The sequence below is a fragment of the Musca domestica genome, unplaced genomic scaffold (assembly GCF_030504385.1).
Source record: "Musca domestica strain aabys unplaced genomic scaffold, Musca_domestica.polishedcontigs.V.1.1 12, whole genome shotgun sequence".
Taxonomy (NCBI): domain Eukaryota; kingdom Metazoa; phylum Arthropoda; class Insecta; order Diptera; family Muscidae; genus Musca; species Musca domestica.
Genome location: NW_026712155.1, coordinates 14,470,280 through 14,485,382, shown reverse-complemented (window position 1 = coordinate 14,485,382; position 15,103 = coordinate 14,470,280). Strand labels below are relative to the sequence as shown.

Sequence of the window (15,103 nt, the reverse complement as noted above, 5' to 3'; positions counted from 1 at the left end):
AAGCAACTTAATAAGAAATTTTTCCCTAGAAAATTTCATCTTTGTAAAGTTTTTTTTTTATAGAAAATTTCATCATTGGTGAGGTTTTCGAATCGTTGGTGAAGTTTTCCATAGAAAAATTCATCGTTGGCGAAGTTTTCCATAGAAAAATGTCATCGTGGGTTAATTTTCCATAGAAAAATTTATCGTTGGTGAAGTTTTCCATAAAAATTTTCAAGTTTTCCATAGAAAATTTTATCGTTGGTGAAGTTTTTCATAGAAAAATTCATCGTTGGTGAGTTTTTCATAAAAAAAAATCATCATTGGTGAAGTTTTCTATAAAAAATGTCATCGTTGGTGAAGATTTCTATAAACAATTTCATCGTTGGTGAAGTTTTCTATGAAAAAGTTCATCGTTGGTGAAGTTTTCTATGAAAAAGTTCATCGTTGGTGAAGTTTTCCATAGAAAATTTCATCGTTGGTGAAGTTTTTCATAGAAAATTTCATCGTTGGTGAAGATTTCCATAGAAAGTTTCATAGTTGGTGAAGTTTTCCATAAAAAATTTCATCGTTGGTGAAGTTTTCCATGGAAAATCGTTGGTGAATTTTTCCATAGAAAAGTTCTCGTTAGTGAAGTTTTCCATAAAAAATGTCATCGTTCGTGAAGTTTTCCATAGAAATTCGTTGGTGAATTTTTCCACAGAAAAATTCATCGTTGGTGAAGTCTTCTACAAAAAATTTCATCGTTGGTGAAGTTTTCCATAGAAATTTTTATCGTTGGTGAAGTTTTTTATAAAAAATTTAATTGTTGGTGAAGTTTTCTATAGAAAATGTCATCGTTGGTGAAGTTTTCCATAGAAAATTTCATCGTTGGTGAAGTTTTCCATAGAAAATATCTTCGTTGGTGAAGTTTTCCATAGAAAATTTCATCGTTGGTGAAGTTTTCCATAGAAAATTTCATCGTTGGTGAAGTTTTCCATAGAAAATATCTTCGTTGGTGAAGTTTTCCATAGAAAATTTCATCGTTGGTGAAGTTTTCCATAGAAAATTTCATCGTTGGTGAAGTTTTCCATAGAAAATTTCATCGTTGGTGAAGTTTTCCATAGAAAATTTCATCGTTGGTGAAGTTTTCCATAGAAAATTTCATCGTTAGTGAAGTTTTCCATAGAAAATTTCATCGTTGGTGAATTTTTTCATAAAAAATTTCATCGTTGGTGAAGTTTTTCATAGAAAATTTCATCGTTGGTGAAGATTTCCATAGAAAATTTCATCGTTGGTGAAGTTTTCTAAAGAAAAATTCATCGTTGGTGAAGTATTCCATAGAAAAATTCATCGTTGGTAAAGTTTTCCATAGAAAAATGCAACGTTGGTAAAGTTTTCCATAGAAAAATGCAACGTTGGTGAAGTTTTCCATAGAAAAAATTATTGTTGGTGAATTTTTCTATAGAAAATTTCATCGTTTTTAAAGTTTTCTATAGAAAAGTTCATCGTTGGTGAAGATTTCCATAGAAAATTTCATCGTTGGTGAAGTTTTCCATAGAAAATTTCATCGTTGGTGAAGTTTTCCATAGAAAATTTCATCGTTGGTGAAGTTTTCCATAGAAAATTTCATCGTTGGTGATGTTTTCCATAGAAAAATTCATCGTTGGTGAAGTTTTCCACAGAAAAATTCATCGTTGGTGAAGTTTTCCATAGAAAAAATTATTGTTGGTGAATTTTTCTATAGAAAATTTCATCGTTTTTAAAGTTTTCTATAGAAAAGTTCATCGTTGGTGAAGTTTTCCCATAGAAAATTTCATCGTTGGTGAAGTTTTCCATAGAAAATTTCATCGTTGGTGAAGATTTCCATAGAAAATTTCATCGTTGGTGAAGATTTCCATAGAAAATTTCATCGTTGGTGAAGATTTCCATAGAAAATTTCATCGTTGGTGAAGATTTCCATAGAAAATTTCATCGTTGGTGAAGTTTTCCATAGAAAATTTCATCGTTGGTGAAGTTTTCCATAGAAAAATTCATCGTTGGTGAAGTTTTCGATAGAAAATGTCATCGTTGGTGAAATTTTCTATAGAAAAGTTCATCGTTGGTGAAGTTTTCCATAGAAAATTACATCGTTGGTGAAATTTTCCATAGAAAATTTTATCGTTGGTGGAATTTTCCATAGAAAAATTCATCGTTGGTGAAGTTTTCCATAGAAAAATGCATCGTTGGTGAAGTTTTCCATAGAAAATTTAATCGTTGGTGAAGTTTTCCATAGAAAATTTCATCGTTGGTGAAGTTTTCCATGGAAAATTTAATCTTTGGTGAAGTTTTCCATGGAAAATTTAATCGTTGTTGAAGTTTTCGATAGAAAATGTCATCGTTGGTGAAATTTTCTATAGAAAAGTTCATCGTTGGTGAAGTTTTCCATAGAAAATTACATCGTTGGTGAAATTTTCCATAGAAAATTTTATCGTTGGTGGAATTTTCCATAGAAAAATTCATCGTTGGTGAAGTTTTCCATAGAAAAATGCATCGTTGGTGAAGTTTTCCATAGAAAAATTCATCGTTGGTGAAGTTTTCCATAGAAAAATTCATCGTTGGTGAAATTTTAAAAGATAAATGTTGGTGAATTTTTCCAAAGAAAAAATTTCATCGTTGGTGAAATTTCCTATAGGAAAATTTATTGTTAATACATTTTTGGTGAATAAGTTCCATAAAAATGTCCTTCACAGAAAAAGTTTTCGTTGGTGGTTTTTTTACAAAAAAAAAAAAAAAATCAAAAGTTCGTTGGTGAATTTTTTCATAGAAAAAAACATCGGAGATGAAATTTTATATTTTCCTCGTTGGTGCAACTGGAGCAGCTAGAGCAGTAGTTCAAATACAGGGTGAGATAAAAAAAAACTGCAACAAAGTCAAACGCCATAAGTTTTACATTTTTTTTAAATTTTATTAAATGAAAGCAAAAAATATCGGAAATAGCATCAAATTTTAGAATAAGTTTAGATTTGTTTGAATTGATCACCTTTGGCACGAATTATGGCCTTCAAACGGTCAATTAAACCGTCACACGCTGCCCGAATATTTCTCTGCGGTATTTTGGCCCATTCCCGGCGTAGCGCTTGCTTCAGCTATTTTTTTTAGTGCCAACCTTGCTTTCCAAAATATTTCAGACACAATAGTCCAACGGATTGGTATCCGGAGATTTTGGTGGAAATGAAGCGAGGAACCTCCTCCTCCTTCTACAACTAATTGTTTTTGAATACCTAGCTTTTTAAATACTCTACATACCCCACATGATCCTCTTGTTCAAGTTCTTATATAGCTTCAGGCTTCTTGGGATTCTTCACCTTGTCTTTGCAGACTATTTGGCCTTTACCTCATCTATAGGGGCTCCCTAACTCCCTGATCTTCAAAATAAAAATAGATTTCCTGGCATTTAACTGAACTATTTTAGGTCAATTAATTTATTTTGACTACCCGAAGCCTTCAGTTTCCGCACGTAAAAATTGCTTTGCCTTTCCCGTATTCAAATTGAAACCCAAGTGATTTTCAGACTATAGAGGGTATAGGCTTTCTAGCTCAAAGAACCTTCATCTCTTTAATATCGACTCTATAGCCTTTGACATCTTTTTAACTTTTGCCATTTATTGGAACTTCCTGACTCTTTAACTCCACTATTACTAACTACAGGAGGTCTACATACCCCACCGGACCCTCCTGTTCAAGTTCGTGTATAGCTAAAGGCTTCTTGGTTTTCTTCACCATGTCTTTGCAGACTATTTGGCCTTTATCTCATCTAAAGAGGCTCTCTAGCCCCCTGGGTTTTTTAGCTCCTTAATAAATACTACCTGACCTTCAAAATAATAATAGACTTCCTGGACTTTAGGTGCTCATTTTCAGCTCTATAGAGGGTATAGGCTTTCTAGCTCCCAGAGCCTTCATCGTTGTAATATCGGCTCTATAGCCTTTGACATCTTCTCCCTTTTGCTCATCTATTTGGACTTCCTGGCTCCCTAACTCCACTATTACTAACTACAGGAGGTCTATATACCCCACCTGACCCTTCTGTTCAAGTTCGTATAAAGCTACAGGCTTCTTGGGTTTGGCTTTATCTCATCTATAGTGGCTCTCTAGCCCCCTGTTTTTTTGCTCCTTTATAAAGACCCCCTGACCTTCAAAATAATAATAGAATTCCTGGCCGTTAGCTGCCATATTTTAGATCAATTCATTTATTTTGACTACCTAAGCCTTCAGTTTCCGTACGGAAAAATTACTTTGCCTTTCCTGTATTAAAATTGAAACCCAAGTGATTTTCAGCTCTATAGAGGGTATAGGCTTTCTAGCTCCCAGAACCTTCATCGCTTTAATATCGACTCAATTTATTGGGGCTTCCTGGCCCTTTAACTCTACTATTACTAACTACAAGAGGTCTCTATACCCCACCTGACCCTCCTGTTCAAGTTCGTGTATAGCTGAAGGCTTCTTGGTTTTCCTTAATTTGTCTTTATAGACTATTTGGCCGTTACTTCATCTATAGGGGCTCTCTAGCCCCGTTTTTTTTTAACTGCTCTATTTTAGGTCAATTAATTTATTTTGACTACCTGAGCCTTAAGTTTCCGTGCGAAAAAATTACTTTGCCTTTCCTGTATTAAAATTTAAACCCAAGTCATTTTCAGCTCTATAGAGGGTATAGGCTTTCTAGCTCCCAAATCGACTCAATAGCCTTTGACATTTCCTCACCTTTGCCATTTATTGGGACTTCCTGGCCCTTTAGCTCCACTATTACTGACTACAGGAGGCCCATATACCCCACCTGACCCTTCTGATCAAGTTCGTGTATCGGTACAGGCTTCTAGGGTTTCTTCACCTTGTCTTTGAGGACTATTTGACCTTTATCTCTAGCCCCCTGGTTTTTTAGTACTTCAGTCCTTAATAAATACTCCCTGACCTTTAAAATAATAATACACTTCCTGGCCTTTAGCTGCTCTATTTTAGGTCAATTCATTTATTTTGACTACCTGAGCCTTTAGTTTCCGTACGGAAAAATCATTTTCTAGCTCCCAGAACCTTCATCGCTGTAATATCGACTCAATAGCCTTTGACATCCTTTTAACTTTTGCCATTTATTGGTACTTCCTGGCCCTTTAACTCCACTATTACTTACAACAGGAGATCTTCTATCCTTTTGGATTTCCCTCAGAAAAATTACCCTCCCCCCTTCTTCCCCTCAGCTCGTCCAAAAAGGACTCCCTTCGCCCAGTGTCTTTTCTTAATAAATCAAAACTAAATTATTTTTAAGGGGTTTGTTTTATTTGTGTTTCGATTTCTTTTTCGATTTTGGGTTTCGGTTCTATAAAATGAATACACTTCCTTTATCTCAAGTACAATACGTATATATAGGTATAGGTATGTATGTATGAATGTGTGTATAGTATTGTTTCGACATTTCAGTGGGAAATATTCGAATAATTTGAGATTTTGACTTTTTTTATTTCCTTATCAGATCAAATGTTTATTTCGAGGGCTTAATAAATATTATTATTTTTGTTTTTTTTTGTTTGTTGTTGTTATATATAAATTATAAAATTAGAATATTTTTTCTTTTATATAATAATTTCAATACAATGGATCAACGGATCAGTGGATCCCGACATTCCGATTTAGAAAAATAAATCACCAAAAATATCATCGGCATTGGGGAATTGTTGCTGAGGTCTGGGCACCTGTCCGTGTTGATGATGATGGGGCCGATAGTGGGGGACATGTTGGTGCTCCTGATCCTGCGGTTGGCGCTGTCTGGAATTGGGGATAATAACATCGTTGATTTCATGGACAATGCCATTGGTGGCCACGTTGTCACATTTGGTAATGCCGGCATTTTGAATCTTTGGACGACGATCGCGGGTGATACGCAAATGATGGCCATTGTAGGATTCAATGGAACGTACAAATGGCCAATTGGTGGGTATGATGCCGGCACAACACACCACATCGTTGACAATGTGGGTCTTGATCAAATTCTCCAATTCCGTTTGATCTTTGCTCAGTGTATCCTCCAACTCCTCGAAGACATCATTCTTGGGCACCAACAAAGTGAAATCTTCATCGGCATTGGCCAACAGATCAGTGAGATTGGCCATGCGTACCAATTCCAAGAATTTGCTGTAATTCGGATTGGATTCCAACATTTGCAAGAGGTTCGATTTGGGTGGTGTCAATGGCTTGTCGACCTGATGCAGTACCGAACCACAGCTCTCGTCATCGAAATGGATAAGACGGGCACAATTGACAGTGGCACGATTCATGACATTGGAGAACAAGGCATGGGTGGAGTAGAGATTAATGCGCACCTTATCCCCAGCAATGGTGGGCAATAGTTTCACCTCCAAGTCACAGGTCTTGACCATGGGTTGGGTGACATGATAGTTTAGGAATTCCACCAATTCTTGGTTGTTTTTCAATCCCTCCGGATTCTCTTCCAATAGCTTGGCCCATTTGCTGTTCTGCAGAGCCTTGTCGGTGGGAGCAAAAACGGTTACATTGTCCATGTCATCGAATTTATTATCCAAACCGGCTGCCTCCAATAGCCTCTTGAAAATGGTTACATTTTTCTCCTGCATCAGCGAAGACATGGGCAGAGCCGATTCGGTGGGCATGATGGTATCGATGACATGCATCACACCATTGCTGCCCATAATATCAGCCTCCATAATCTTGGCAATGCCATTGATGATGACCGGTTGCTCGGCCTTGCTGTCGTCCGATGATGCCTTGGAGCGATTGAAACGCATGGGTTCACCCAACAAGTTGTAGGCGGTTGTCTTGGCACCGGCAACGGAAGCCACCGAACAGAAGGTCAGATCCAAAATGTGATTTTTGAGAATGTCTGGAGGGAAAGAAGAACAACAACAAAAACAATGGTTATTCAAGGCAACAACAAAACAGGCAGATTTCCATGATGGAGTTTTCCAAAGAAAAGCTCATCAACTTTTCCTCATAGAAAAGCACATCGAGAAGATGACTTTTCCTCATAGAAAAGCTCACCAGGACGATTACTTTTCCTTTAGAAAAGCTCATCGGGACGATGACTTTTCCTCATAGAAAAGCTCATCGGGACGATGACTTTTCCTCATAGAAAAACTCACCGGGACGATGACTTTTCCCGATAGAAAAGCTCTTCAGGACGATAACTTTTCCTTATAGAAAAGCTCATCGGGGCGATGATTTTTCCTCATATAATAGCTCATAGGGTCAATGACTTTTCCTCATAGAAAAACTTATCGGGACGATGACTTTTCCTCATGGAAAAGCTCTTCGGGACGATAACTTTTCCTATAGAAAAGCTCATCTGAACGATGATTTTTCCTCATAGAAAAGCTCATCGAGACGATGCCTTTTCCTCATAGAAAAGCTCTTCGGGACGATGACTTTTCCTCATAGAAAAGCTCATCGGGACGATGACTTTTCCCCATAGAAAAGCTCATCGGGATGATGACTTTTCCCCATAGAAAAGCTCATCGGGAAGATGACTTTTCCTCATAGAAAAGCTCATCAGAACGATGACGTTTCCTAATAGAAAAGCTCATCGACGATGACTTTTCCTAATAGAAAAGCTCATCGGGACGATGACTTTTCCTATAGAAAAGCTCATCGGGAAGATGACTTTTCCTATAGAAAAGCTCTTCGGAACGATGACTTTTCCTATAGAAAAGCTCATCGGGAAGATGACTTTCCCCATAGAAAAGCTCATCGGAAATGTGACTTTTCCCCATAGAAAAGCTCATCGGGAAGATGACTTTTCCTATAGAAAATCTCATCGGAACGATGACTTCTCCTCATAGAAAAGCTCATCAGAACGATGACGTTTCCTAATAGAAAAGCTCATTGGGACAATGACTTTTCCTATAGAAAAGCTCATCGTGACTTTTCCTATAGAAAATCTCATCAGGACGACTTTTCCAATAAAAAAAGCTTCACTGAGCTTTCTTTGGAAAACTGAACTTCATTGAGCTTTTCCAATTAAAAAGCTCATTCCCTTTCGAGCTTTTGTCACTTACTTGTAGCACAACCCTTGCCCTCCTTCAAAGCCCGACGCAAATGGGGTTCCAGCTTGTCAAAGGCACTATCGGTGGGTACGAAAATCGTAACCGGTTTCTTGCCCTCCAACACTTCACTCAATTTTGTATTTTCCAAGACGGTACGCATTATCGACATATCGCTACGTTCCCGAATCATATCCATGACATTCTTGCTAACCGATGGCATAACCCCAGCCAAGGTATGAACCATACCCTGTTCGGAGAGTTTGTCACGCCTCACAATGGGCACACAGTTGGCCGTATAACGATAGGGTTCCCGGCTCAGAGTCAAAGGCATTTGATAGCTGTTGATGCGTACCGTCTGGCCATCGGCATGAGTCTTCAAGACCTGCTCATTGCTGACATCTTCCAAATTGATTTCACCATCGACGACATGGCGCAAGAATAGCTGCTTTACACCATCATCCGATTTCATTTCCACCACATTCTGCAACAAAAAAAAAATCGAAATGAATGAGAAACGTGATTCAGATCACATTTTGAATACTATCATGGTGGTACTTACATTCTCACTTGCGGCCGCATCGCCATAGGCACTGAACGCCTCATCGACGGGCAAGAAGATGGTTACATTTTTGCTCGAGCTGATCATGTCCGCCAAGCCGCTGCTTTTGGCCTTTGCCACAAACTCTTTGGCGCCCATATCGGCGGCCGTTGCCTCAATATCTTTGATATCGATTTTCTCACAGGGTGTTGCATAAGCGGCATTACGTGGCCGGGCATAGCCGTGACAGCATTGGCGTGAAACAGTCAAAGTTTTCTTTTTGCCATTTTTGTTAACACTGCAAAGCAACAACAACAACAACAAATTAGCTATTTTCATTTCAATTTGGCGATTTTTTTATTTCGGTTTTGGAACAATGTTGGCTCATCACAGGTGTTGCTAAGACACCACATCAAGCCATCATTCATCCTCGCCTGCCTTGGCTGACATACTTACACTCGGGTGCAGACATATTTGTTGGGCTTTTCAACGCATGAATTCAAACTGAAATGGAATTGGCCATACGAGGGTTGTTTGACAATTTCAGTGCCTTCAGCGGTTTGAGTTTCTTCAGTTTCATCGGAGGCTTCCACGTCCTTTTCGTCTTCCTCCTTTTCGGTACAGACATTGGGTCTGGAAGAGAGAAAGATAATGGGTTAGGAAATATGTTAACATTGGGTTTCTCAAGCAATTGTTTCAAAAGTCCCTTAAAATCCTTCCAAAAACTTATTTTTTCCCTTCCAAAAATTTATTTAAAATTCCACGATAATGGTTCTCCTAGGTTCCTCAAAAATACTCGTTTATGGTCCTCGGAAGTTCTTCGAAACATTCCTCAAAAAAATCTACGTTTATTGTCCCCTCACAATTATCACTAAGTTACTGTACAACAGTTATGGCAAACTGTTATACATTTAAAAAAGCTGGATTTTTGAACTTATAAAAACACATTAATTTGAAAAAATTATAACATTTAAAAAAAATTGGGCTGTATAACAGTTTTGGGCAAACTGTTATACACGTAAAATTTTGAAAACTAGAGTTTTTCCAAAAAAAATTCCATTGAATAACAGTTTTTGGACAGTATAACAGTTAAATAAAACTGTTATACTCAAGCAAACAATTCCGAAAAGGATAAATCACATCTAGAAAAATAGGTATATCTCAATTTCGAAACCATGTCCAATTGGATTAATTTTTCTTCAAATAAACTCCTTATAAGAAATGGTGTTTTTTGAAGGACCAATAAATAACGGGTCATTTGGTCGTTTAAAATTAGAAAAGTGTCAGTATAACAGTTCAAATCAAGGTATTATACACTTTTGAACTTGTTAAAACACATTAACTGGAAAAATAATAATATTTCAAACTAAAATTGGTATGTATAACAGTTTTTTGCAAACTGTTATACACCTAAAATTTTGCAAATAACAGCTTTTCCAACAAAATTCCATTGAATAAAAGTTTTTTGGGCAGTATAACAGTTAAATAAAACTGTTATACTCAAGCAAAAAAATTCGAGAAGGACAAATCAAATAGGAAAATATAGATATATCTCAATTTAAAAACTATGTCTAATTGGAATAAATGTTATAAATTATTCCCTTTATAACAAATTGTATGTTTTCGAAGGAGCAGTAAATAACAGGAATTTTGGTCTTAAAAATTGGAAAAGTGTCAGCATAACAGTTCAAATCAAGCTGTTATACACTTTTAAACATGTTAAAACACATTACATGGAAAAATTATAATGTTTCTCACTAAAATTGTTCTGTATAACAGTTTTGGACAAACTGTTATACTCGTCAAATTTGTCGAAAATGAGGTTCTTCATTTGATTTTAGTAATATAACGCTTTTTTAAGCAGTATAACTGTCAAATAAAACTGTTATACTCATGCAAAAAATCCGAAAGGGGCATATTAATAAAAAAAATAATTTGAAAAATATGTACATTGGTGAAACCACCTCTAATAGGAATCAATTTTACAAATTATCCCACTTTAAAAATGGTATTTTTGATCAAAAAAAAAACAAATAACGGATTTGTCAAAAACAATTAAAAGGAAAAGTGTACAGTATAACAGTTCAAATTAAGCGATTATACACATGTTAACTTCTTAAAATACATTATGTGGAAAAATTATAATATTTCCCACTAGAATTGGGCTGTATAACAGTTTTGGCCAAACTGTTATACATTTCAAATTTGTCGAAAATTAGTTTTTCCATTTGATTTATATAATATAACACTTGCTTGAGCAGTATAACTGTCAAATAAAACTGTTATACTCATGCAAAAAATCCGAAAGAGGCATATTAATAAAAAATAATTTGAAAAATTTGTACATTTTGAAACTACCTCAAATGGGAATCATATTACTAATTATCCTACTTTAAAAATGTTTTTTTTTTATAAAAAAAGAAACAAAAATTAAAGAAAAGTGTGCAGTATAACTATTTAAATTAAGCTTCTATACATTGTTTAACTTATTAAAACACAACAACCTAAAAACTATAATACTTCAAAAAAAAAATTGGGCTGTATAACAGTTATGGTCAAACTGTTATACACATAAAATTTGTGAAATAATAGTGTTTTTACTAAATACAATTGAATAACAGTTGTTTGAGCAGCATAACAGTTAACTAAAACTGTTATACACATAAAAAATCAGAAAAAAAACATTTTTATAAATATTTGAATTTTGGAACAGTGTCCAATTGTTATATATTATCCCACTTAACAAATTTGAAGAAAAAATAATTAACTGGGTCATTCCGGTCATAATAATTATGGAAAAGGTTGGCGTGTTACAGTTCAAATCAAACTATTATTCATCTTTGAGCTTTTTAAAACACATTAAAATGAAAAATTACAAGATTTTACACTAAATTTGGGCTGTATAACTGTTTTGGGCAAACCGTTATACACGTAAAATTTGTCGAAAATATGATTTTCCAATTGATTTCAATAATATAACATTGGTTTGAGCAGTATAACACGTAAATGTAACTGTTATACACATGCATTTTTTAAAAACAAAAATAAATAGCAGGTCATCATGGTCATAACAATTAGGGAAAATGTTGGCGTGTTACAGTTCAAATCAAACTATTATACACTTCTGAGCTTTTTAAAATACCTTAATATGAAAAAATACTACATTTTATACTAAAATTGGGCTGTATAACAGTTTTGACCAAACTGTTATACACGTAAATTTTGTCAAAAATGTGGTTTTCCAATTAATTTCAATAACATAACAATGGTTTGAGCAGAATAACCCGTTAATATAACTGTTATACACATGCATTTTTTTAAAAATAAAAATAAATAGTAGGTCATTACAGTCATAACAATTAGGGAAAATGTAGGCGTGTTACAGTTCAAATCAAACAATTATACATCTCTGAACTCTTTAAAACTCATTATCTTGAAAAATTACAGGATTTTACACTAAAATTGGGCTGTATAACAGTTTCAAGCAAACTGTTATACATGCAAGATTTATCAAAAAAATTGTTTTCCAATTTATTTCAATAATATAACACTTGTTTGAGCAGTGTAACACTTAAATATAACTGTTATACACATGCATTTTTTAAATGAATAGCAGGTCATTACAGTCATAACCATTATCTTGAAAAATGACAAGATTTTACACTAAAATTGGGCTGTATAACAGTTTTTGGCTAACTGTTATACACGCAAAATTTTTCAAAAATATGTTTTTTCCAATTTATTTCAATAATATACCACTTGTTTGAGCAGTATATCCTATAAAAATGACTGTTATACACATGGAAAACGCTGCTAAAAATTACAAATTTCATCAAATTTCCCAATTTTTTTTGTTATACAATTGTCATACTGTACAGTGCTAGCAATTGATTTATAAATTATCAAATTTATATATATTTTATGTCTAATAAAAAAATTCCTCATAGATTTATTTTAAGAAATTTCACATAAGAAACCGGTCATTGAACGTTCTTGTATGTTTGTGAAAATAATCGAATCTAAGTGTTAGGCTTAGTATCTGATTATAGATTATGTCAACATTGATTATTTCTCTACATGTACGAGTATGAACATACACTCATGTACACCTAAATATGTATAACAAATAAATTTCCTAGCCAGATGCTTGTAGTCTAAAGAAATTGAAAGAAATGTGAAGCAAAAGCTTCCAGAACAAACTGACTGCAAATAAAACAGATAGGCAATTATGGCAAATTGTTTGAGCTAGATAGAGAGACAGACAGACAAACGGGCGGACGGACGGACAGACAAACTAGCTTTGAACAAGTAGAAAGATCAGGGTTTGCGGTCAGTGGCTTCAAGCTGTATAGAGAAAGAGGTCTGATAATTATTTATATAGACATACATACACACATATGCACATACATGCTGGTACGGTTTGTTCACACATACGTACATACATATATAGCTATAAAACGACATAGCTTTGAGTTTAGAGAATATTGCGAAATTGTAAGTTTCCACACATAAAATAGATTTTTTTATTTGAGTCCACACGTCCTCTGACAGATGGAAAAGCGGCTATTATTTCAGTGTAATTTTTTTGCCATGCCATGTTTAAATGTATATTTATGTGTGTGTGTTTTTTTTTTTTTTTGAGTGATGACGACCGTGTGTTAGGGGTTTTGCTTTAGTTGCGTTCACATTTAATTTAATTGAATTGGAGGGGAACTATTCAATTTAATAAATTTCTACAGCTGGAGATATCACAAATTATGTGCCACAACAAATTATGAGGGATCTTTTTGAGTACAACAATAACAACAACGAAGTTCAAAAAATCCAGCAGTTAAAAAAATCCTTTAAAAAAAATCCTCAAACTTTCGTTTAATTTCCAAAATTCCTCCTTTCTTAAAAAATCAACCTCTATGAAACTTTTCCTTTAAACATTTCTGATCCCTGGTTTCTTCGAAAAAAATTCATGTTTAGGGTCCTCGGAGGCTCTTCAAAATTTGCATAAAAATTCATCCTAAGTTCTTCAAAAATTCCTTAAAAATTCGCCGCTAATGATCCTCCTAGCTTCTTCAAAAAATTTTAAAGAAAATCCACATCTCTTGTCTTTCTATGTTTTCAAAAAAATCCTTAAAAAATTCACGAGAAAATCCCCTTGAATATCCATTCATCCGAGGTTCTTCAAAAATTTCTTTAAAAATAATCCTTTCTTAAAAGTCAAACTTTATGATCCGCCTAGGTTCTTCGAAAATGTCTTTAAAAATACTTCTTTTGGTCCTCCTACTTTACTCAAACATTTCTAACCCCTTATGTTTTTTTTTTTCGAAAATTCCTTTAAAAATCCCTATTTAGGGTCCTCGAAGGCTCTGTAATATTTCCTCAAACTTTCGTTTAATTTCAAAAATTCCTTTAAAAATCCTCCTTTCTTAAAAATCAAACTTTATGGTCCGCCTAGGTTCTTTAAAAATGTCTTTTAAAATCTTAGTTTATGATCCTCCTACTTTATTCAAACATTCCTTTAAACAGTTCCAGGTGTTTTTTTTTTTAAATTCCTTTAAAAATCCCTTTTTAAGGTCCTTGAAGGCTCTGTAAAATTTCCTCAAACTTTCGTTTAATTTCAATTTTTTTTTTTTGAAAATTCCTTTTTTTTGAAAATTCCTTTTTTTTGAAAATTCCTTTAAAAATCCTCTTTTCTTAAAAATCAAACTTAATGGTCCGCCTAGGTTCTTCGAAGATGTTTTTAAAAATTCTAGTTTATGGTCCTCCTACTTTACTCAAACATTCCTTAAAACACTTCTAGTCCCTTCCGGTTTTTCGAAAATTCATTTAAAAATCCATATTTAAGGTCCTCAGAGGCTTCTCAAAATTTCTTCAAAAAAATCCTCAAGCTTTCGTCTAATTTCAAAAATTTCTTAAAAATCCTCCTACATTAAAAATCAACCTTTATGGTCCGTCCAGCTTCTTCGGAAATGCCTTTAAAAATCCTAGTCTTTGGTCCTTCTACTTTAATGAAACATTCCATTAAAAATTTCTTCGAAAAAATGCATGTTTAAGATCCTCGGAGGCTCTTCGAAATTTCCATAAAAATTCGCATTTATAGTCATCCTAAGTTCTTCTAAAATTCCCGCTAATGGTCCACCTAGCTTCTTTGAAAATTTTTAAAGAAAATCCACATCTGTTGTTCTTTTTTATGTTTTCAAAAAACTCGTTGAAAAATCGACGTTTATGGTTCTCCTCCTATTCGAAATTTCCATAAAAATTCGAATTTATAGTCATCCTAAGTTCTTCAAAAATTCCCTAAAAAATACCCCACTAATAGTCCATCTAGCTTCTTCGAAAAAATGTAAAGAAAATCCACACTTAATGTCCTTCTAGATTTTCCAAAATCTTCTTAAATAAATCCACATTTGTGGTCCTAGGTTCTTTAAAAATTCCCTTGAATATCCATGTTTGTGGTCATCCGAGGTTCTTTAAAAATCCTAATGTCTTTAAAAATTCTAGTTTAGTTTAGTTTCTAATCCCTTCTGTTTTATTTTTCGAAAATTCCTTTAAAAATCCATGTTTAAAA

The 15,103-nt window shown here is 34.2% G+C and overlaps 1 protein-coding gene across 1 annotated transcript in view; it reads right to left on the bottom strand.

Moving 5' to 3' along the window:
• Positions 1 to 5,499: 5,499 nt before the first annotated feature.
• Positions 5,500 to 15,103, bottom strand: part of LOC101898215 (periostin) — a 28,494-nt gene continuing 18,890 nt past the window's right edge. The window contains exons 5-8 of the mRNA XM_059118275.1: positions 8,998 to 9,174; positions 8,563 to 8,839; positions 8,016 to 8,484; positions 5,500 to 6,844 (exon numbers count right to left, since the gene is read on the bottom strand). Of these exons, the coding sequence (XP_058974258.1) occupies positions 5,619 to 6,844; positions 8,016 to 8,484; positions 8,563 to 8,839; positions 8,998 to 9,174 (2,149 nt within the window). The 3' untranslated portion in view covers positions 5,500 to 5,618. The remainder of the gene's footprint in view (positions 6,845 to 8,015; positions 8,485 to 8,562; positions 8,840 to 8,997; positions 9,175 to 15,103) is intronic.